Raw genomic sequence first — 20,992 nt, 5'->3', positions numbered from 1 at the left:
CATTGTATGAAATAATGAATTTTAAAGAAAACATAGCCCTAAATCCTAAGTTAGCTTTCTGACCTGAAAAGGAAAATAATGAATAAACAGTTGAATGCTTACAAGTCCATGGAAAATCGAACAGCACTTCGCCCTCAGGAAACAGTCAGCCCCGTTCCTTTCAAGAGGCCAATTTTTATACCCTATTTGCTTGCTAATCTAACTAAAATGTAATTCTTTTCTGAAAGTTCAGCACTGTGATTGGTTGCTGTCTGTCGGACCACCAAAACCACCTCGTCCAGGGTGTAAGCGTCACCATACTATTGTTCATTGACTTAGAGTGACATCAGCTTCCGAGTGTCTTTGCAACAAATTAAAAAGTTGCTTCTCTGACTTCCACCAGAGCTCGGCAAAATCATCCCTGCCATTTCCTCGGCCTTGAGAAAAGAACATCCAGAGCAGTTCATGAATAAGTCTCTTTTGTTAGAGCCACAGTCTTTTTCAAAGGTTATGCAAAAGCAAAGTTCCATGAAAAGTTTCCAAGATGACTGCACTTGGCTCCAACTCTGCTCACGTACAGGCCGACCAGCTGTTCTTCAGAACCAGAACTAAGGCTAGGCCTCAAACCACATTCAGGCTAATAATTAAACAAACACAAAAAGAGTGATTAATTCAGGTAAAACAAACCCTTCTGTTTCCCGCCCTTCCCTGCTAGTGATTAACCCATTAATAAATGACAACTAGCAGAAGCAAACAAATAAAGCAGCACATAAAATATCTACCATTCTTCATATAGTCCAGCTTTATGAATCTGAAAGAATTAAAAGATGATTAAATGTTTCACAGACAGACAATCACAACATAGGACAAACATGTAAGCACATATAATGAAGCACATGCCTTTCAATGATCAGCCGCATATTAATAGTGACAAAGACAATAGGACAGACATAACAAACAAAACAATATTAATCATGTGTTACAAAACAGACTTGCAAATGCAACAAAAGCACATGTTATTAGTTCCCGCGTGTTCATGTGTGGTGCAAACTTAATCTAGATTGGATTAATCAAATATATCATGCAACAATTTATTAATTGATTAGTTCATGTTATAGGGAATTGAATTCACAAGTCAGAATAAAATATTTTCTGAAGCTCGCTTCATCAACTCCCTCATCTGGTGATTTAAAAATCACCAAATAACACCCAAAAAATTCAAGAAATTTTCACCCACTTTTGGAGACTACACACATTGAATTCTCTCGATATTAGTCTCCCTAAACCCCAGTTTCTGCTGTCTGATCATCTCTTCCAAACTGAACCCTTCGCATTTCCTCTAACTCATATTCCTTCTCCTGTTCCTTTCTGAGTTTATAAATTCTTCTCTTTTCCTTCTGATGCTTTCTCCTCTTGTGAATCAAACAACTAATTTTTAGCAGCATTATCACTATAAGAATGACAATTACTGGATAGAGCACTTTGCCAATGATTGAGCTACCAATTTCAGAAAACCAATCTTTGATAGCCTCCATTCTCTTCCCAATTTTCTCGGTAAAACTTTCTTCCTCCATGGGTTCTATTTCTTCATGAAAATGTGTAATGTTTTTAACAAGTAACTCTATATCCTGACTTTTGTCAGGTATATAAGTACAGCAATGTTGGACATGCAAGACCCCACAAACTCCTCCCTCTTTTGCAAGCAGAATGTCTAATGCAAGACGATTCTGCATAACCATGCTTCTGGTAGCAACAAGTTATGTGCTAACCAACTGGAAACCACTTGCAGTATCAGTTGACAATCTATCCACAATTGTAGAAACTTTTCTGATTTTGATTGAATTCATAGTAATTCCCACCATAGGAATAACAGCACCAAAGATGTCTCCCAGGATTTCTGAAAAACTTTCTCTTTTGTACCTATTCAAATGTTCACCAAATTCAAAGATACCCTTTTCATTTCTGTCAACATGAAATATTTTTGGAAAGACCAGGCCAATATAACATGTCCCGTACCAGTGGTCTGGAAGACTAAAATATGCTTTATTACCACAGATAAAATAAATCCCAGGAAAAATTGGATCCTTACCACCTTTAAATCCCCAACCCCCTGTGATAAGATAAGTATCCTCACATTGACTAGCACCCACAAAAAGATTATCATACAACGTATTGTCTCTTCTAATGCAAAATTTACCACTAACTGGTTCATCTATGTGAATTGCAGCATTTGTGTTAACACCATTTAATTTAGCATCCTCCATTTGCCAGTACTTAGACTTAGCATGCTTTAACATCTCATTTCTTTTGTAAACAGCCCTTCTCTCCTCAACCATGTTCAGGAAAGTCTTCTCTTCAGCTCTCATTTTGCAAGTTAAATTATTTCTATAAGCGTATTCATAATTGAGTTCATTAGTAACTAAAAAGAATTCCCTCATTTGCTTTGCAGGTCTAACTTTGTTTAAGCTATTTACAATTTTGAGATTTGCAAAAACCTCATCAAAGTCTGAGTAATAATACTCCAGACGTCCAGTTTCATAAAACAAGCTAGCAATCACACTGCAAGTAATGCCATAAGTGAGAGGTAACATATTCAAGTCAAGTCAAGTCATTATACTTTTATTCGACACATGTATCATAAAAAGTACAAACATATAGTACACACATAATTATAAAACAGTTCATTATTTACAAAAATACATCTAAGAGTTATGTGGAAAAATTGACTTGTTGAGCGTTTTTTAAAATCTTAGTCCTAATGATCCAGGCACATGATAAAAACTTTGCAACCCCACAAATAATAACCATAGAAGAGGTGTCAGAGCTAAGAATACGCAAAGCTAATTTGTAATCTCTAACACCAAGATTCTTTAGTACTGGTTTTAACCATTTCTTCCTAGGTAAGATGTATGCCTTACAGGCAAAGAAAAAGTGGCCCAATGATTCTTCGGGATTTATACAACCTGGACACATTATATCCTCTTCCCTCCTATTGTTCCATCTAGATGTAACAGTTTTGAGGGGCAATGTTCCATGTCTAAATTTAAGATATAAAGTCCTTTCTCGAGGAATCTGAATAAAATCCAAAAACAATTCCAATTTTAGGGTACATTTATGGGACAGAAAAGTCTCGGTCAAATGTCCCCAGTTTGGGTTCTGTAGCGCCTTGGCCTCTATCCAATCCCAATATAATTTTTTCACCACTTGTTTTGGTGGAGGTGATTGGGATACCCAAGCGTCGCTTAAACCCACACTTGCTACAAGATTTTTTAAAGCATTTAGCCACTTTATTTTGCCTGAAGTGTTTAATTTTAGCATTTCATCTAACACTAGGGCATAGTTAGCTAATGTGGGGGTCCTCCTCAAACGGACCCAATATAAGAGGGGACGGAGCTGGAGGATGTCCCGAATAGACTTTCTACCTAGGTCTAAGAATAAAGGTTTGAGTGGGGTAGAGGATGGAAGCGACACCAAGTCCCTCATAAACTTGTTCTCTGATCGGACGTGGTCGTTGGTATTCTCATTGCCCCACAGTTCCGAGCTATAAACAGCTGAGGCAATTGCTTTTCCCTCATAGACTGATAAGGCAGGTGCAACTGGCCTACTTACAGAGAGACGTTGGTTTTTTAAAATAGTGCCGGAAACCCTTTTAAGATTTAAAACCATTTTACATATATGGGGTTCCCATTTCAAATGATTATTAATCCTAACACCAAGGTAATCAAACTCATCGACCACCTCTAAAGGAGATCCATTCAAGGTCAAGTGGATATTCCTGTATTTCTTCTTGGCGGTCATAACCATTAGTTTAGTTTTAGTTGTGTTTATTGTAAGTCCCCGTTCTTGACAAAAAACACTAAACTGATCAAGAAGGGTTTGAAGGCCTGTGGGGGTTTTTGATAAGAGAAGGGTGTCGTCGGCAAAGAGGAGGGATGGCGTTTTCTCCCCGGCCACAATGGGGGCGTCGGCCGATGTCTCATTCAGATGTTTCACCACCCCATTTATAAAGAGGGAGAATAAAGTAGGGGCCATCACACACCCCTGCCGCACCCCTCTGTTAACAGGTATACTCTTAGTGAGTTGCCCCTGTGCCCCCCAGCGTATCTTCGCATAAGTACCCTCATGGAGTTTAATGATAAGATTTAGCAGATAGGATGGGAACCCCATATCCAGTAGAACATTCCAAAGTTTAACACGGGGTATTACGTCAAAAGCAGTTTTAAGGTCAATAAAAGCCAGGTAAAGGCTCCCTCTGGCTATTGACACTGTTTTCCAAAAAACTGCACAAAATCTGAAGACTTGATCAATGGCCCCAACATTGCTTCTGAATCCAGCCTGGAAGTGGGACAAAATATTTTCTTCCATAAGCCAGCCCTCAATCCTATTTACAATTACCCTACCAACTACTTTTTGAATAACATCAATTAAACTAATTGGTCTGTAGTTGGCAGGGTCCTCTCTCTCACCCTTTTTAAAAACGGTAACAACTTCAGCACCCTTCCATGAATCCGGTACTTGCTGGCCTAACTGAATGAGGTTCAAAACATTTACAATAAAATCAGCCCAAACCAATGGGTTAGACATCAATAAATCACCCGGTATTCCGTCCGGGCCAGGTGCCTTACCCGGTTTTATTTTAAGGATGGCCTCCTGTACCTCACGGGGCGAAAACAATACGTCTGTAAAGTCATCATACTGATGGGCCAAACAATCGGTACCTATTATAGGGGATGCTGGCGCAACTTCTAAGGAGCCTACGCCGTATAAATTCGAGAAGTGGGAATACCATTGGGACTCAGTTATATGGTTTGGAATAGGCTCAGCGCCTCGTCTATCGATGACGTTGATCAGTTTCCAAAATGCAATGGCATTTTTCCCAAGAGCCGCTTCCTTTAGAGCCTGCCAATGTTCCTCTTCCCAATCTTTTTTGGCTTTCCTAATACTAATGCGATACTCATTTCTAGCTAATCTAGCGGCTGGGGCATCCTTGTTTTTAATAGCTAGCGAAATTGCTTTTCTTTTCCCTCTACAGGAGGCAGTATACCAAGGGTTCCCCTTTTTTCCATGCATTTTGACAAATGGCATCCCTTGTTTTTTTTAGAGAAAAACATACTGATCTCCCCTATTAGGTCTTTATACTTAGTTGGCAGCACCGACCCCTGATGCTGAAGTGAAATTTGGTTCATTGGTACCAGGGCAGATGAAGCAGCCGAAACTAGAACCCTGATATTCTCAAGTGTCTCCTCATTACACCTAACCACATCCCATTTAATCCTACGATTACAGTTAGAAGGGACTAGTTCTTTAGTAATCAACTCATTTTGAACCTCCTCACCAATATTATCTCCCCAGAACATACCCATGCAGAGGGGATTATGGTCGCTATCAATCCTCTGGCTGACCTCCATATCAACCAGATTGGCCCATGACCATACATCCAAAAGGATGTAGTCAATCCGAGACGGGCAGCCTATTCGATTGAAGGTCATGGCGCCCATACGATCAGATGTAGTGCGGCCATTTAAGGCACATAGGTCATATGCAGACACCAGGGCATTCAACTGAATGGCTCGAGCCGACCACTTCTTAATTGGGGCCAGAGATAAGGATGGAATTAACTGGTTTCCTAACTTGTTAAAAGAGCCCAAAAATTCATCCTCATCAAGAGGCTCAAATGTACAATTAAAATCACCTCCCACTAATACTGAGGATTTAGAGGGGAGGGCTGAAAGCCTGTTGTCTAACAGCTCCAGTATTGGAGACAATTGACCCCCTGGGAGCCCCCTGGCATAAATACAAAAAAGTTCAAAAGCATTCCTGGCTGACTGCCTTTTAACAGTTATATGGAGAATATCCTTACAGGGGACATAATTAACAGTAGTCTTACAGTTCAAAGCTATCCTGATCCAAATAAGTAAGCCACCCGATGGGCGGCCCCTCCCAGACTGTGTTGCAGGGACAAAGAATGTAGAATAGCCCTGTTTATGTTCTGGCTCTACACACCAGGTTTCCTGGAACATACAGATATGGAAATCTTCTACAAAATTGTTCCATTCCGGATCGGGCAAGTTTTTCTTTAAGCCGGCTATGTTCCAGGACAGAATTTTAACAGGGGAGGGGTACCGCATAGATGTATCCAGGGCGGCCTGAGTATCAACATCCCCTAACAAGGGGTCTGGAATAGTACTATCCTGGACGGGTACTTCCTCCCTAGTAGCAACAATAGAATCACTCTCTACGGGAGAAGGTACCCCACAGCCCTTGTCATCTTCAATACACTTGGATGATGGTCAATCCACTTCTTCCAGCCCACTAAATCGATTATAACAAGGGAATAAGGGATAATTGAGCTGTGGGCCCCACCCTTCTCCATTAAACTGTCTTTCCCCCTTCCACTGGTGCCCCCTCCTCCTGACATATTATAAGTCACACCCTCTGAAACAGAAGCAGGCAATTTTACGCAGACATAGCAATCCTTAACATTCATTACTTTAACATATTCAGATAAAAGCCTTGAAAATGAATTGCTTGAGAAATCTCCAACAGATCTGTCTTGATGAATCTCTGGATTATGCTCAATAACTCTGCTAGACTTGCCAGCATGTTTCTCATGTTTAGACTCAACCTTACTGGTTATATTAGTCTTGGATTTCTGCTTATTAACATCAAAAGGATAGACCACAGCTAGAATTAACCAAAGTAGAATTAATAATATCACACAAATTGAAGTCATTTTACAACATCTCTTAAGAATCGAACACCTAGAAGTATCTGATCCAGGCATTCTAAAAAAAAATGTACATTTAAAATGTGAGTAGTGAGTAGACTACAAACTATATCCCCCCTTTTAAATGTTTTTTTTTTTATTTTTATAAAACCCTAAACAGCTTTTCTTCGACCTTGTGTCACAAAAACATGTGCTTTTCCAACTAAACAACTTTTCTTCGACCTAAAGTCACCTAACAAAATTTTTCTTCAGCCTTATGCCAGAAATCAAAAACTCCTATCTAAATTTAATGACTTCAATCCTTGCCACTGATTTCAGCAATCTCCAAATCTTCTTGGCCACTGGATTCCACCTCAGCACTTGGTGGTATTATGATGTATGTCCATTCCGGAGACTTATATTTCTGATTTGGCTTTATTACTCTTCTTGTTTTACGAGTAATTACTTCTATTTTCTTGTTTTTCTCTTCTTTTTTATCAGAATCACCTCCTTGACTTGATATCTCGTTGACCTGCTCTTTTGATTTTTTCACCAATTTGAACTTCAAATTGTCTTCAGGCCAAATATCCCCTTTTCTCAGGATTTTCTTCTTTGGCACGTTTTCGTTACTTTCAGCTTTCCAAGCTCTTTTTCTGAATTTTCTTATTTCAGAATCTTCATCACTTTCATCAGTGTCTGTATCTGAAACTTCAAATCTGTACCTAGGAACTTCTTTACTCGGCAGCTTCACTCCATTTGGAACAATATCCTTACTGGTACTTGGTAATTCTTCTTCTTCTTCAGAAATCACCTTCAGCTTCCCAGTCTCAGGCCTTTTGCTCTTGTTCACAGAGTTACTCTTTTGCCTTTCAATACTCTGGCTCAGATTTTTGTTTTGTTCAGATTTTTCTGCTTCTTCTGAATCTCTTTTTTCTTCTAGAGACTCTTTTTCAAGCAGATCATCATCAACATCTCGATCTCCAGTTTCGATATTCAGATCTTCTTCATTCAAGTTCTGACTCTTTTGTAGATCTTTCAGATGTTGATTATTTCGCTGATCATCAGAATCAGGATCTTCTGGATCTCCTTCTGAATCTGAATCAGTTGTTGTGTCACTGTCTTCATCAGGATTTTTAGGAGGTGGCACACGAATTGTATGGCTTGGATGAATCCACCTTTTTAACCCTTTGCACTTGTTGTAATTAGAATAACCTGTCTTGCTTTCTGCCACCTTGGGACTAAACAGTTTCTTCTTCGATGAACTTTGGTCCTTACCCAGTCTCCGGGTAACAAATCATGAGCTTGGACTTTCTCCTTAGAGATTACATCTGTTCCCACCTGATGAAATATAGAATTCACTACATCAGACAGGTTTTGGCAATATTCAATGATTGCACTATCATTAATACTCATTAGTTTGCCAACTGGAACAAATGCTTGCCTCATCACTCTACCCATCACGATGTCATGTGGGCTAAGACCTGTTTTTTTCTCAGGAGTACTTCTCATTGACATTAGAACAAGTGGAAGTGCATCTGTCCACTTTACTCCTGTGGCAAGACACATTTTTGAAATTCTGTTCTTAATGGTGCCATTAATCTGTTCAACAACTCCTGATGCTTCAGGTCTGTAAGCACAATGTAGCTTTTGCTCAATGTTTAAAGCTCCACAAATCAGTTTCATCAACCTATTTTCAAAATGGGTTCCGCAATCACTTTCAATAGTCACTGGAAATCCGTACCTAGGTATGATCTCCCTTAAAAGTAATTTTGCCACAGTGACTGAGTCACAATGACGGGTTGAGAAAGCTTCCACCCATCTTGAAAACAGACAGACAAACACCAGTACATACCTCAACCTATTGTGCATAGGCATTTCAATAAAATCCATTTGTAATCTGGTAAAAGGACCACCCTCCCGTCCTATGGTTCCCGAACTTACAACAGTTTTCCTGTTAGGATTTATCTGTTGGCAGGTCAAGCATCTTTGGCAAAGTGACTCCACAATTATTCTAAACTTTGTGTTAAACCATGTTTCTCTGAATAATCTAATCATGGAATCTCTTCCTAAATGTCCTGGACCATGATACATCCGTGCCATATCAGCAATCATGCAATCCGGCATTACAGGCCTTCCATCTTTGTGTACCCAAATTCCATCCTCTTCTCTTGGTCTGCACTCACTTTTTAACCATGTGTTTTTCTCTTCCTCACTTGCCTCATCTTGTAAGTCTTTTACTTCCTGCCATGTTTCAACTACAGAAATTAGCATGAGAGAATTCATTGTGTGACTTTCGTCTTTTTCCAAGTGGGTGTTGTTTTTAGCGCAGTACTTTGCAATTTTATCTGCGTATGCGTTTCCTTTGGTGATGTAATCATCACCTTTTTTATGAGCTGCACATTTGACTACAGCAATTTGTTCTGGTAACTGAATGCCATCAATCAATCTCTTAATCAAATTTGCATTTCTGATTGGTGTTCCTGCAGAAGTTAAATAACCTCTTTGGGACCACAGTTGTCCATAATCATGAACAACACCATAACCATATTGACTACCAGTCACTATGGTTACTCTTTTGCCTGCTGCTTTTTCACATGCTCGAATTAAGGCAATCAACTCTGCAATTTGTGCAGAACGAATTCCATTCAGAGGTGAACCTTCAACAACATCTGAGACTGTGCACACTGAATATGTAGTATACTTGTAAATGTAGTATACTTGTAAAGCGCACAGCTGCCCCAGCAACGGGGCGTCCCGGCGCTGTATAACTCTGGGGAACCCGTCCTGGCTTTCCCTGTGGGATGGTCCCTTGCTGGGAGTCCCCAAGGTGGAGCCAGGCATCCCCGGAATTGGTGGGGCCGTTGTGGAGATTAGGCAAGCTAATGCCCAGAGTTGCCGAGTGGAACCCCTGATTAGAGTAAGCACCGAAGCGAGAATTATCGAGTCCGCTGACCAAGGTCCACGACCCTGCCGCGTCGGGAATTGAACCCTGGTCCCGGGCTGACTTCTGCTCTCGGGCCTGCCGCCTCTAACCAGTGAGCCACACTACTACATGCTGCTCTTAGAATCCCTTCATCATTTCTCAAACAAGACCCATCTACAAAATAGATTATGTCTGATTCAGGTAAAGGAACATCTTTTATGTCCTGTCTTGGTTTTGTGCAGTAATCTACAACATCCAGGCATTCATGATCAATGTCATTTTCGTTACTTACCTCAGTAATAACTCCATCTGGTAATAGTGTGGAAGGATTCAAATTTACACACCTTACAATTGATACATTGTCTGAACCCAGAATAGTTTTTTCGTATTTTGTCAGTCTGCTACTTGTCAGATGTTGAGTCCTGCTTCTGGTAAGTAGAATCTCAACTGAATGAGGTACATATACTTTTACAGGAAACCCCATAATGATTCCTTCACTTTGGTCAAGACTTACACTTGTTGCGGCCACTGCTTTTAAGCAACCTGGCAAAGCTTTTGCAACAGGATCTAAAACAGCTGAGAAATATGCAATTGGTTTTCTCAACTTACCATGTCTCTGTATCAATACAGACAATGCACAACCCTCCCTTTCACTGCAGTAAAGTTCAAATTCTTTTTCATAGTCTGGCATACCCAGGGCAGGAGCTTCACATAAGCTCTTTTTTAACTGCTCAAAAGCTTCCAGTTCAACTTTTGACAAGGTAATTGGATCTTTTATGTCTGCTTTTGTTAATCTTTGTAGTGGTTTTGCAATTACTGAAAATCCACTAATCCATTGTCGACAGTAACCAACCATTCCCAGAAACATTCTAACCTGTCTTTGAGTTGTTGGTGGTTGAATTGCTCGAATCATTTTGATCCTCTCAACTGTCACTTTTCTCGTTCCCTTTGCAATTCTGTGACCAAGATATTTCACTTCTTGCTTACAAAATTGCAACTTTGCAGGTGACACTTTATGTCCTTCATCTGCCAAACGATTTAACAGGGTAATGGTATCAGTAACACAATTTTCTCGTGTTTTGGCTGCCACAAGCAAATCATCGATGTACTGTACCAATGTGGAATTACCAGGCAACACCAAATCTTCCAGGGATTTCTTTAACAACTGATTAAAGATAGATGGACTCTCAGTATACCCTTGAGGGATACGACACCATGCTAGGATCCTATTTTGGAATCTGAAAGCAAAGATTTGCTGGCTTTCTGGGTGTAAGGGAACCGTAAAGAAGGCATTACACAGGTCAATGACCGTGTACCATTCTGCATCATGTGGAATCTGGTAAAGAATTACTGCAGGGTTTGGAACAATTCGACAACATGGAACAACAATCTGATTGATTTTTCTCAGGTCCTGAACAATTCTATATGTTCCATTTGGCTTTTTAATACCCATAATCGGTGAATTGCATGGGCTGCTCTCAATTTCTTTTAGCACACCTTGACTTATGAATTTTTCAATGACTGGAATGACACCTTCAATTGTCTCTGCTTTCATTTTGTACTGAGGAACATTTGGAAAATCAATTCCCTGCTTAACAGTGATTTTTACTGGATCACTATTTTTCATAAGACCCATATCATTTCCTGTTAGGTCCCAAATTGCTGGATTAACTGGCTTTTTGAGCTCTTCTGGCAAATCATTTTTATCAAATACAGGAAATAATGACGTTTTCTCTTCTTCAATCATTAGCATAGTCAATTTATAAAGCCCATCTTCTTCTGCTGTTTGCATTTCAATGCCATCTGGTGAGCAATATATCCTGCAATTCATCTTGCACAATATATCACGACCCAACAGATTCACAGGACTGCTGTCACAAACTAGAAATCTGTGTTTATCTTTGTAGTTCCCTATTTCCACTTTCACTGGTTCTGTCAAACTTGTTTTAATTTGCTGATTAGCTACACCTACAACTTGGATGGACTCACCAGAGAGAGGAAGGTTTTCTATTTCTGCTGATCTAACAGTAGAACGGGTAGCACCTGTATCCACAAGAAAAGTGATATCTTTGTCATTCACTTTACCATTAACAAATGGACCAGACTGATCTACCTCAAGAGTGGGTCCAAGCACGCACTCTTCCTCCTCTCTCAGGCACCGTCATGAGTAATCTTCTGAAGAATCACTCTCTCCTTTGTCTTTTAACCAAAATTTAGAAGCATTTGACATGTTAACTTTTGACACATTTTTGACCAAATTACTTCCACAGAAACCTGTTTCAGGAGAAAATCTCTGTGTGTTAACACTACCAGGGAATGGTGCTTGAGGTATCTGACTCTGCTGAATTTGATTCTGCTGTACCTGATTCTGCTGCTGAAACTGGCTTTGCTGTATCTGGCTCTGCTGATTCGCTATCTGTCGCTGTAGCTGTCGCTGCTGACTTAACTCATTCAGCTGCTGTTGTAGCTGTTGCTGTTGCTGCGAATTTAACTCACACTGCACCTGTGGATTCAATGAATTATTTTTAAAATTTCTGGACGGGTTTTTACACTCTCGTTTCCAGTGTCCAATTTCGCCGCAATTAAAACATGGTAGTTTTTGTTTCAGTTCTTCAACATTTACATTAAATTTTGGCTTATTATTATTAAAATTGTTTTTGAATTTCCCTTGATTCTGCTGTTGCATAGAAGCTAACTGTTGTTGCTGGTGTTCTGCTACCTTCACTTGTGCCCACATCGCCTTTTCCTTGAGATTTTTCTGCTTCACATCTATCTCATCACTGCAATATTTTGCCTTCCTCAGGATGTCATCAACTGAAAGTGCTTGCCAGCAGACAATTCCATTTCTAATCATGTCTCCAATTTCGGGTCTCAGGCCATATACAAATCTGTATATAAAGTGGCTCATGTCTTTTTCACTTAATTTTTCATAGCCACTGTACTGTTTAAAGACTAACAGTAACCTATCATAAAATGAATTAACTGATTCTTTTGGTTCCTGGTTTGTTCTGTCAATTTTAACCCAATCCACTTCTTTTGGGGGAATTTTCCCTTTCAACCAGTAAATTACTTTATTATAAATGTCCATGACATCTTTTGCTGGTGCACCTGTAACCGGATCTCGAGGAGGTTCTTCTTTTGGCCAATCTATAGAAATCTTACATTCTGTCCAGAGATCTGATGGGACAACAATGTCAAAGAATCCATCTAGATCAATCCACAGAACTTTTGATACCTTTATAAATCTGTCTACCTGACGATACCACTCAACTGGCTTTTCCCTCAACCTTGGAAAATCATTAGTAAACAGGAGAATATCCTGTCTGGACCAAGGAACATGCACATACCCTCCTCCAGCTATTTCCCTCATTGGAAATTCAGAAACTACATCATTTCTTAATTTTTTATCCTGATCTTTCTTTGACCATTTCATTCTCCATTTACCTAATTCGCCTAATTTTCTGAGAAAACTTATTAATTCTTTTATATGTGTCATTCTTCCTGTAGTGTTTAGATTGTCAATGTCCCTTTCAGAGAAATCCACTCTATAATGTTTTTGCAAATGTTTCTGTTTACTCAAATCAATCTCTAATTCAGCAGCCATTTCTTCCAGTTGTTCATACCTATTTTTTGTCTTCCACTGAATACTCTTACAAATTAACAACAATTCATCATCCTGATACAATTTCAAATTGTCAGTACCAATTGTGCCAATGATTAATTCTTCCAGATCAGCTTTTAATTTAGCAACATCAAGTTTTTTATAATCAGGAACTTCAGGGCTTATTCCATTTTGTGATAATTCCATTCTATCCAGACTTTTCTCAGACAGACCTGAATCTGAAACTGCCACTGATGGTGCTTGTGAACTTAACAGATTTCCATTTAATGTTAAATTTGGCATCATAGAATTTTCTCTATGAATCTCTGAATAAAATCTCTCAGCAACCTTTTGAATTTCTGCATTTAATGGAACCGTTAAAGCTGTTTGTCTATTGACTCCCTGATCAAAAACCGGTACTACAGGACCAATAGAACTGGTACTGTCACTGCTTCCATGCCTTTTGTCAATTGTTGAATTAAATCTTCCTACGCTTTATTGTAACTAGAAATTTCTGGAATGTTAACAGGTATTCTCTCTTGATTTTTCACAAAATTATTTTCCTGTGGGACTCTGCTCTCTCTGGGTGTACTACAATTATTTATTGATCCTACTCTTTCAGGTAGTTTCAAAAATCTGGGAGAACCTTCTTCAGCTTCTCTAGGAGGTGCACTTGGAGAAGTTTCTGTAGAAACTCTCGGGGTAGAATGAGAACCTGCTTGATAAGGTGGCGGTTTGCGTTTGGCTGCATAAATGTCTTCTAAAACTGCATCATCTAATTCCTCATCAATTCTCCCACCAGCTATTTTTTCTTGTAAATCTTCAGTAATCATTATTCTCACTGGATACAAACCATCATACATGTTTGCCTTTCTCCAGCGTTTTACTTTTTCTTCATGTGTTTCCTTATTTACAACATATTTTGAATATTTGGGTGCTGAACATTTGCTTTCACGTTCAAGTTCCATCATCTCAACCTCCCATTCAACTAAGCCTTCAAATTGTGTAGGTCTTGGCTTTGGCACAAGATCCATCATCTTTTTCCTTAAATTTTGTAATTTTTTTTAATTAAATGACCCATCTTCTGGCCAGGCTAATACGCCATCATTTCTAGTATAATGCATCCAATTATCAAACCAAATTACAGTATGATAGCCATATTCACCTTCCATATAGGCTGCAGGTGTTTTGTACTTATGAAGTAATTTACCACCACGCGTTTCAATTTTCTTGTCAGGCTTAAAATAATTTTTCATCTTTTGAAACCATGAAGGCTTTTTCTCATAATCATCCCAATAACTCATGTTTATGATACAATGCTATTCTGTTAAAGAGGTTTTAACTGTTATTACTGCTATAAATTTTATTTAATTTGCAATTCTAATGATAACTATTTATTATTTGCTTTTTATTTACTAAGCTCTAATCACCTTTGCTGTTGTTAATTAATCAGGGTAGCTGCTTGCTATAATATTTAATACTTTATAGAAATTCCACTTTTTAATGTTATGGCTAAAATTAGAAACAATCAGTTATTAAAATAAAGCTCTGGGCATTACCAGCGTAAAAAATTAAACACTCGACAAAAAGTAAACAATGTGCATCAGCACGAGTGTTTTAGCCAATCAGCGTGTGGCTGCACAGCGCTCAGCCAACCACAGTGCCTGCCAAAGCCTTAACCCATCCGGTCATGGCCCTTCTATGACACTGCGCGATTTCGACCAATTAGAGCACAGCAGGTTAGCGCGTCACCAGCCAATGGGTGCGCGACTCTGCTATGACGCGTTTCCCTCTATGACGCGCGCACTCTACGACCGCAGTCAGTCTCCCTCCACACACGCTCCTCTTAATGCGTGAAACACCCGAGGTCAATACACATCCCGAGACCACCCACCAGAAGCAACAACAACAATTCAATACGAGGATATTTACAAATACAAAACTATCTACGGAGCCTCACCCAATCAGAACGCAGCTCCTCTGACTAACACACGGAGCCTCGCCCAATCAGAGCGCAGCTCCTCTGACTAACACACGGAGCCTCGCCCAATCAGAGCGCGGCACCGTGTATGACGCGTCGGCGTTTACACGAATGGGAGCGCGGCGGCTGACGTAGACAGCCGCTGCAGCCAGCAGCTCTCCCAAAGCAGCCCCTCCTTCACAAAATGCTCGAGACACACTTTAGCTTTAATTTAAAACATTAGCGCACAACCAACAATTAAACCAAAAAGAACGGGGATGATTACAGGTGCAACTCAACGAGCCCACAACGCTACGCTCACTTAATGCAACGCTCGCTGACCAGCATTCACATCAGTTGTGACATGCAAACCATCAGGCACTTTCTCTCTAACTTCAAATCAACAGCACAATCCGTGAGAGGACAGAAACCAAACAAGAACACTTGCAACTGCAAACAATATTTCGAGCATTTAATCGCGCCTCAACCAATGAGAGCGCTGCTTTGCTCTGACACTCCAGGGCACATCAACCAATCAGAGCGCGGCGGGCTCTGACGTATGCAGCAGCTGCAGCTACAGGCTCTCCCCACACGCTCTCGCTCTCAAAATAGCCCCTCCCTTACAATTTTCGATCGGGGCACAATTTAATGAATTTAAATAGCGTGCAATGCTTTTTAAAGATATTTAAATAGCACAAAACACTTTCAATGCCTATTACTTTACCCAGAAGGGTTTAAAACACTTTCCAATTACTTTTTTAAAAACGCAATTAATAACTACATAAAAGGAAACCATTTGTCTGCTTCTCTAAACAAAGAGATAGTTTTATGCATAGATTCAACGATACGTGGAATAGACGATGCTATTCTCACAGAATATTTTCATTTGCCAATAGAGTAATTCTTACCCTACCCTTCTAACAGATCTCAATCATTAACGCACTTCCAGACAGAAAACCCTGATCATACACACACGAATTCTTGGCAGGACATGAACCTAACCACAGAAAACGTCAGGCGTTGATAAGAATAGACGACACTATCTCACCCTTCTCTCAAGCTTGAATAAATCCTACTACTCTTTTCACAAAAAGTTTTAAAACAGGCTCACCAGGTCCCTCTGCTTAATGCTACAATTTCATAGGTAATCCTCACTATACATTCAACCAGTCAATCTAAGGTCCCTAAACTTGTGTTGTACGTCCACAACACGTGATATATTCTATACCACAATTTTGAAACAGACAAATGCACTGTGTAACTCTTCTACCTACACTACTCTTGCCATGGCAAACCAGGAATTTTTCACACTGCTGGAAAAACCCCAAAGATTACATACTACACATAACAACCTGACAAAATCAAGATCAACATATGTTAGACATTAATCCTATGAATATACCTACATATATGTCAAAAACAACATATAACCGTACGAAGCTACCAAAAATTGTTCCAGCGCTCCAACAGAAATTCTTTATAAATGACGTCACAATCTACTACCACACTTACCAATTAAAACCAGGCCCATAAGAAACAACAGAGCAGCTGAAACATGAGGCGAATGGATCTGATATGTTGTTATTAAACTCTTTTCAATAAACAAGACCAGCTTGTCATTTTAAAAGTTTATTTTAAAATTCTCAAAATTGCATAAACTGTATTAGTTCTTTATTAATATCAACATTTATTTTTAATAAGTAAGCTTTATTGCATTATAATTATTGGCTCAAAATCTGACAGTTCAACATTGTATGAAATAATGAATTTTAAAGAAAACATAGCCCTAAATCCTAAATTAGCTTTCTGACCTGAAAAGGAAAATAATGAATAAACAGTTGAATGCTTACAAGTCCATGGAAAATCGAACAGCACTTCGCCCTCAGGAAACAGTCAGCCCCGTTCCTTTCAAGAGGCCAATTTTTATACCCTATTTGCTTGCTAATCTAACTAAAATGTAATTCTTTTCTGAAAGTTCAGCACTGTGATTGGTTGCTGTCTGTCAGACCACCAAAACCACCTCGTCCAGGGTGTAAGCGTCACCATACTATTGTTCATTGACATAGAGTGACATCAGCTTCCGAGTGTCTTTGCAACAAATTAAAAAGTTGCTTCTCTGACTTCCACCAGAGCTCGGCAAAATCATCCCTGCCATTTCCTCAGCCTTGAGAAAAGAACATCCAGAGCAGTTCATGAATAAGTCTCTTTTGTTAGAGCCACAGTCTTTTTCAAAGGTTATGCAAAAGCAAAGTTCCATGAAAAGTTTCCAAGATGACTGCACTTGGCTCCAACTCTGCTCACGTACAGGCCGACCAGCTTTTCTTCAGAACCAGAACTAAGGCTAGGCCTCAAACCACATTCAGGCTAATAATTAAACAAACACAAAAAGAGTGATTAATTCAGGTAAAACGAACCCTTCTGTTTCCCACCCTTCCCTGCTAGTGATTAACCCATTAATAAATGACAACTAGCAGAAGCAAACAAATAAAGCAGCACATAAAATATCTACCATTCTTCATATAGTCCAGCTTTATGAATCTGAAAGAATTAAAAGATGATTAAATGTTTCACAGACAGACAATCACAACATAGGACAAACATGTAAGCACATATAATGAAGCACATGCCTTTCAATGATCAGCCGCATATTAATAGTGACAAAGACAATAGGACAGACATAACAAACAAAACAATATTAATCATGTGTTACAAAACAGACTTGCAAATGCAACAAAAGCACATGTTATTAGTTCCCGCGTGTTCATGTGTGGTGCAAACTTAATCTAGATTGGATTAATCAAATATATCATGCAACAATTTATTAATTGATTAGTTCATGTTATAGGGAATTGAATTCACAAGTCAGAATAAAATATTTTCTGAAGCTCGCTTCATCACTAGCCACCAGGACACCAACATCATTTTATCCACGAAAACCATTTTAGGGCAGCTTTAGTGCCAGGGTTTCAATTTCTCAAAGAACATTAAAAGTGTGGGTTCCCTATTAAGACGCATATGAATCTAAATAAGGACCCCTCAGTGTGATGTCCCTAAGTAAATAAAACATGCTTGTAGGAAGCCAGGTGGTACAGGGGGCGTATAGTCCCACAGTGTTCTATTCTAGCTCCTAATCAGACAAACACTGCTTCTATAAGACAGCCTCGTCCTGCCTTAGCGCATAACCGAGAACGAAGGCCACTTCACAGAATGTGTGTTTAGAGTTAGCAGTCCACTACAACAGTAGAGCACACGGCCCAATTTAGTAAAACCGAAAAGTATTGCATGATTTAAACAAGACCAAAAATTGGATCAGTCACTCCAAAGTTAGTATTTCAGAGTAACCGTTCCATTTCACATTGCGTCTTCATTCCCCATGAACAGGCTATGAAAGTTTCTGTGCAGTACTTACAAGTGGCCGCTGGAGGGCTTTTCACCTTCCAGTCACTCATCCCTGATCCCAGCTGCCTTTTGCCTTCTATCAGGCTAAATACAATTCAGTCGCCTTGACAGGAAGGCACAATTCACAGCTTCCAAACTTCAGAGTTCCGGTGGGTTGTCTCTGGACTGTTTCTCCATCTCAGGCAGTCTCTTCTGGCCCTTCCAAGTCTGCCTAGGCCATTACAGTATACCGCCTCCTTTGTTAGGCCATTACAGTATACCGCCTCCGTTGTTATCAGTTCAGACAGGCATTTTTCACTCACTTTCCAGTTATAAGAAGGAATCTTCCCCGATTCCTGGTCCAGACCAGGTACAAGTGGTCAGCTTCACAAGAAATGTATTCTGGGTGCCCTGGCAGCTACCAGGAGATCAGTTGATACTGATTCATTTGTAGAACAAACCACACAAGGCTTGGTCTGAGCAATCATACGTTCCCCCCCCCACCCCCCATCCACAGTTCAGTAGTCTCACCACTTCCACGTTATGTACCACGTACATGTGAGGTCTTTCTGTTTTCCTCTTGGTGTTCAGACTTTAAGCTGTGTTCCGTCTCGTAGGAGCCTCATAAAACTGACCTCAGTGGCTTTCATGGTAGATACAAGCTCCGTGAAGGGGACAGGCAGCAGAAACGTGCTTCTGTCAAATCTGATGCTTTATTCTCAAACACTATCAGATACAGCGTCTAGGAGAGATGGAAGGGTTTAGTGTAGCGCCTATAAGAGATGGAAGGCGACTCAGATTCTCACGCTCACAGTTAACTACTGTCACTGACTTACTTTGAAAACTGTGTGAGTGATCAGTTCGAAGCTTTCAGAAGATCACACTAGTAGCGTTGAAAAGCCGGGCAGCCCTCGCATAGCCCATTTACAGTGATTCTCTCCCACGGAAAACCATGACTGGTCTCAAACTGGGTTAGTAAGCCATGATCATAAGCTTCCATGAAAGAAGAGGCCATAACATATTTATCTTTGTGTCCTTTAAAGATTCCATATCCCCACCCATAAACCGTTTTTTCAGGGTTTCATCTGAAGGTGGCCGTCAACCCCGGTCAGACCCCAGTGAAGTTGTGCAAAGGAATCAGCCTTTCTGCGGCTCCCTCATTAAAAGAACGGGCGGATTGCTCACCCGTTGCTGAGAAACTAAATTTAATGAAGTTACATGCCAGGAAAGAAACACTAGCAGTGAAAAAAAACATATAGCGGTTTCTCAATTCACAAATTCTGGTAGTATCTAGCAGAGAAAACAAAAGGGAACCATGCAAACAAGCAGATTTCCTGAGGGGCTGTGTATTTTTTTTTAAGTATTGGTTTTCTAGACTATCCTAGTCTAATGACGCACAACATTACTTTAAAAAAAACCTACAAGTTGTACACTTTAGTTATGCAGTGTCAGTAAAAAGTGTACATTTTAATTGTTTTAGCGACGGTAACATGTTAATTTAAAATGTTTTCATTTTAAGTGAGCCTTACGCTTTATTATTCCTTTGTATGTGAAATTTTAATGTGATTTACAGTATTTGAAAATAATAATGCATTTGTTTGTGTTTTGGGAAGGTAGAAGTGAGAGGTGGCGCTTTTTGGTATTTTCGACTAGGGCAGCTAAAACCCAATGGCTGGTCTGCCTTCTACCTCAGAATTCCGCACTGTTACTACACCCCCAGATACGCTAATTGTCTACTAAATATGCCAAGAAAGTTGCTTAAAAGTTGTCTGCAATCGTATAAAATACTATCTTTTTTTTTCTTTTTGCTTCTAGTGTATACAGTTTTGGGCCGAAACAAACCAGAACGAAAGCTGCCCCTTCTGCCCTACTACAAAATGAAGCTGTTTGGGGACCGGGATCATGGACTTGACCTCAGTAACCTTATTGTATACAAAAGCAGTGTGGGACAGTTCCAACTTGCACCCTGCTATAAACTGCCCAGCAGAGAGGGACACATGATCTCCTCCTAACTTACTTCGGCATATAGAAATAAATTTATTTTAAAAAGTGCCAATGTTGCTGGTTTCTACAGTTAGAAAACTCTTGGACCCTTACGTTTGCCATCTGTTAATGACCTCTATCCTCCTGCGACCACTCTTCATGGCCTCAGAAAAAGAAACTGTAGAAGGCCTTCCTTCAAATCACCTTTTGTAAAAGGGCGGTATCCACTGTGACCTCCTCTGATGCCCTCAGTAAATATCCCTCATCGCCGCTGATCTTTAATTTTCTGTGGTTTGCACTGTGCCACCGTCATACTTTGGCTACCGATGGACTGCATGAAAATCTTTGGGATGTTGAGTGGATTGAGCGGGTGACGTTTGCGGAAGACATTGCGAAGCCGGATTGGCAGTTGGCTTCAAATTTAGACGATGGAATAAGAGGCAGTGAGGTACGGAAGTAAAT

The 20,992-nt window shown here is 39.9% G+C and overlaps 1 protein-coding gene across 4 annotated transcripts in view; it reads left to right on the top strand.

Moving 5' to 3' along the window:
• RNF214 (ring finger protein 214) overlaps positions 1-20,600 on the top strand; it is a 203,511-nt gene extending 182,911 nt beyond the window's left edge. For all 4 annotated transcript variants that reach the window (XM_078682288.1, XM_078682285.1, XM_078682289.1 and 1 more), the window contains exon 16: positions 20,363-20,600. In XM_078682288.1, coding sequence (XP_078538414.1) covers positions 20,363-20,428 — 66 coding nt within the window. In that variant the 3' untranslated portion in view covers positions 20,429-20,600. The remainder of the gene's footprint in view (positions 1-20,362) is intronic.
• The last annotated feature ends 392 nt before the right edge of the window (positions 20,601-20,992 follow it).

The sequence above is a fragment of the Lissotriton helveticus genome, chromosome 3_1 (assembly GCF_964261635.1).
Source record: "Lissotriton helveticus chromosome 3_1, aLisHel1.1, whole genome shotgun sequence".
Classification (NCBI taxonomy): Eukaryota; Metazoa; Chordata; class Amphibia; order Caudata; family Salamandridae; genus Lissotriton; species Lissotriton helveticus.
Note: the sequence above shows the minus strand (reverse complement) of the source record. Positions and strands in the feature narration are given on the sequence as shown.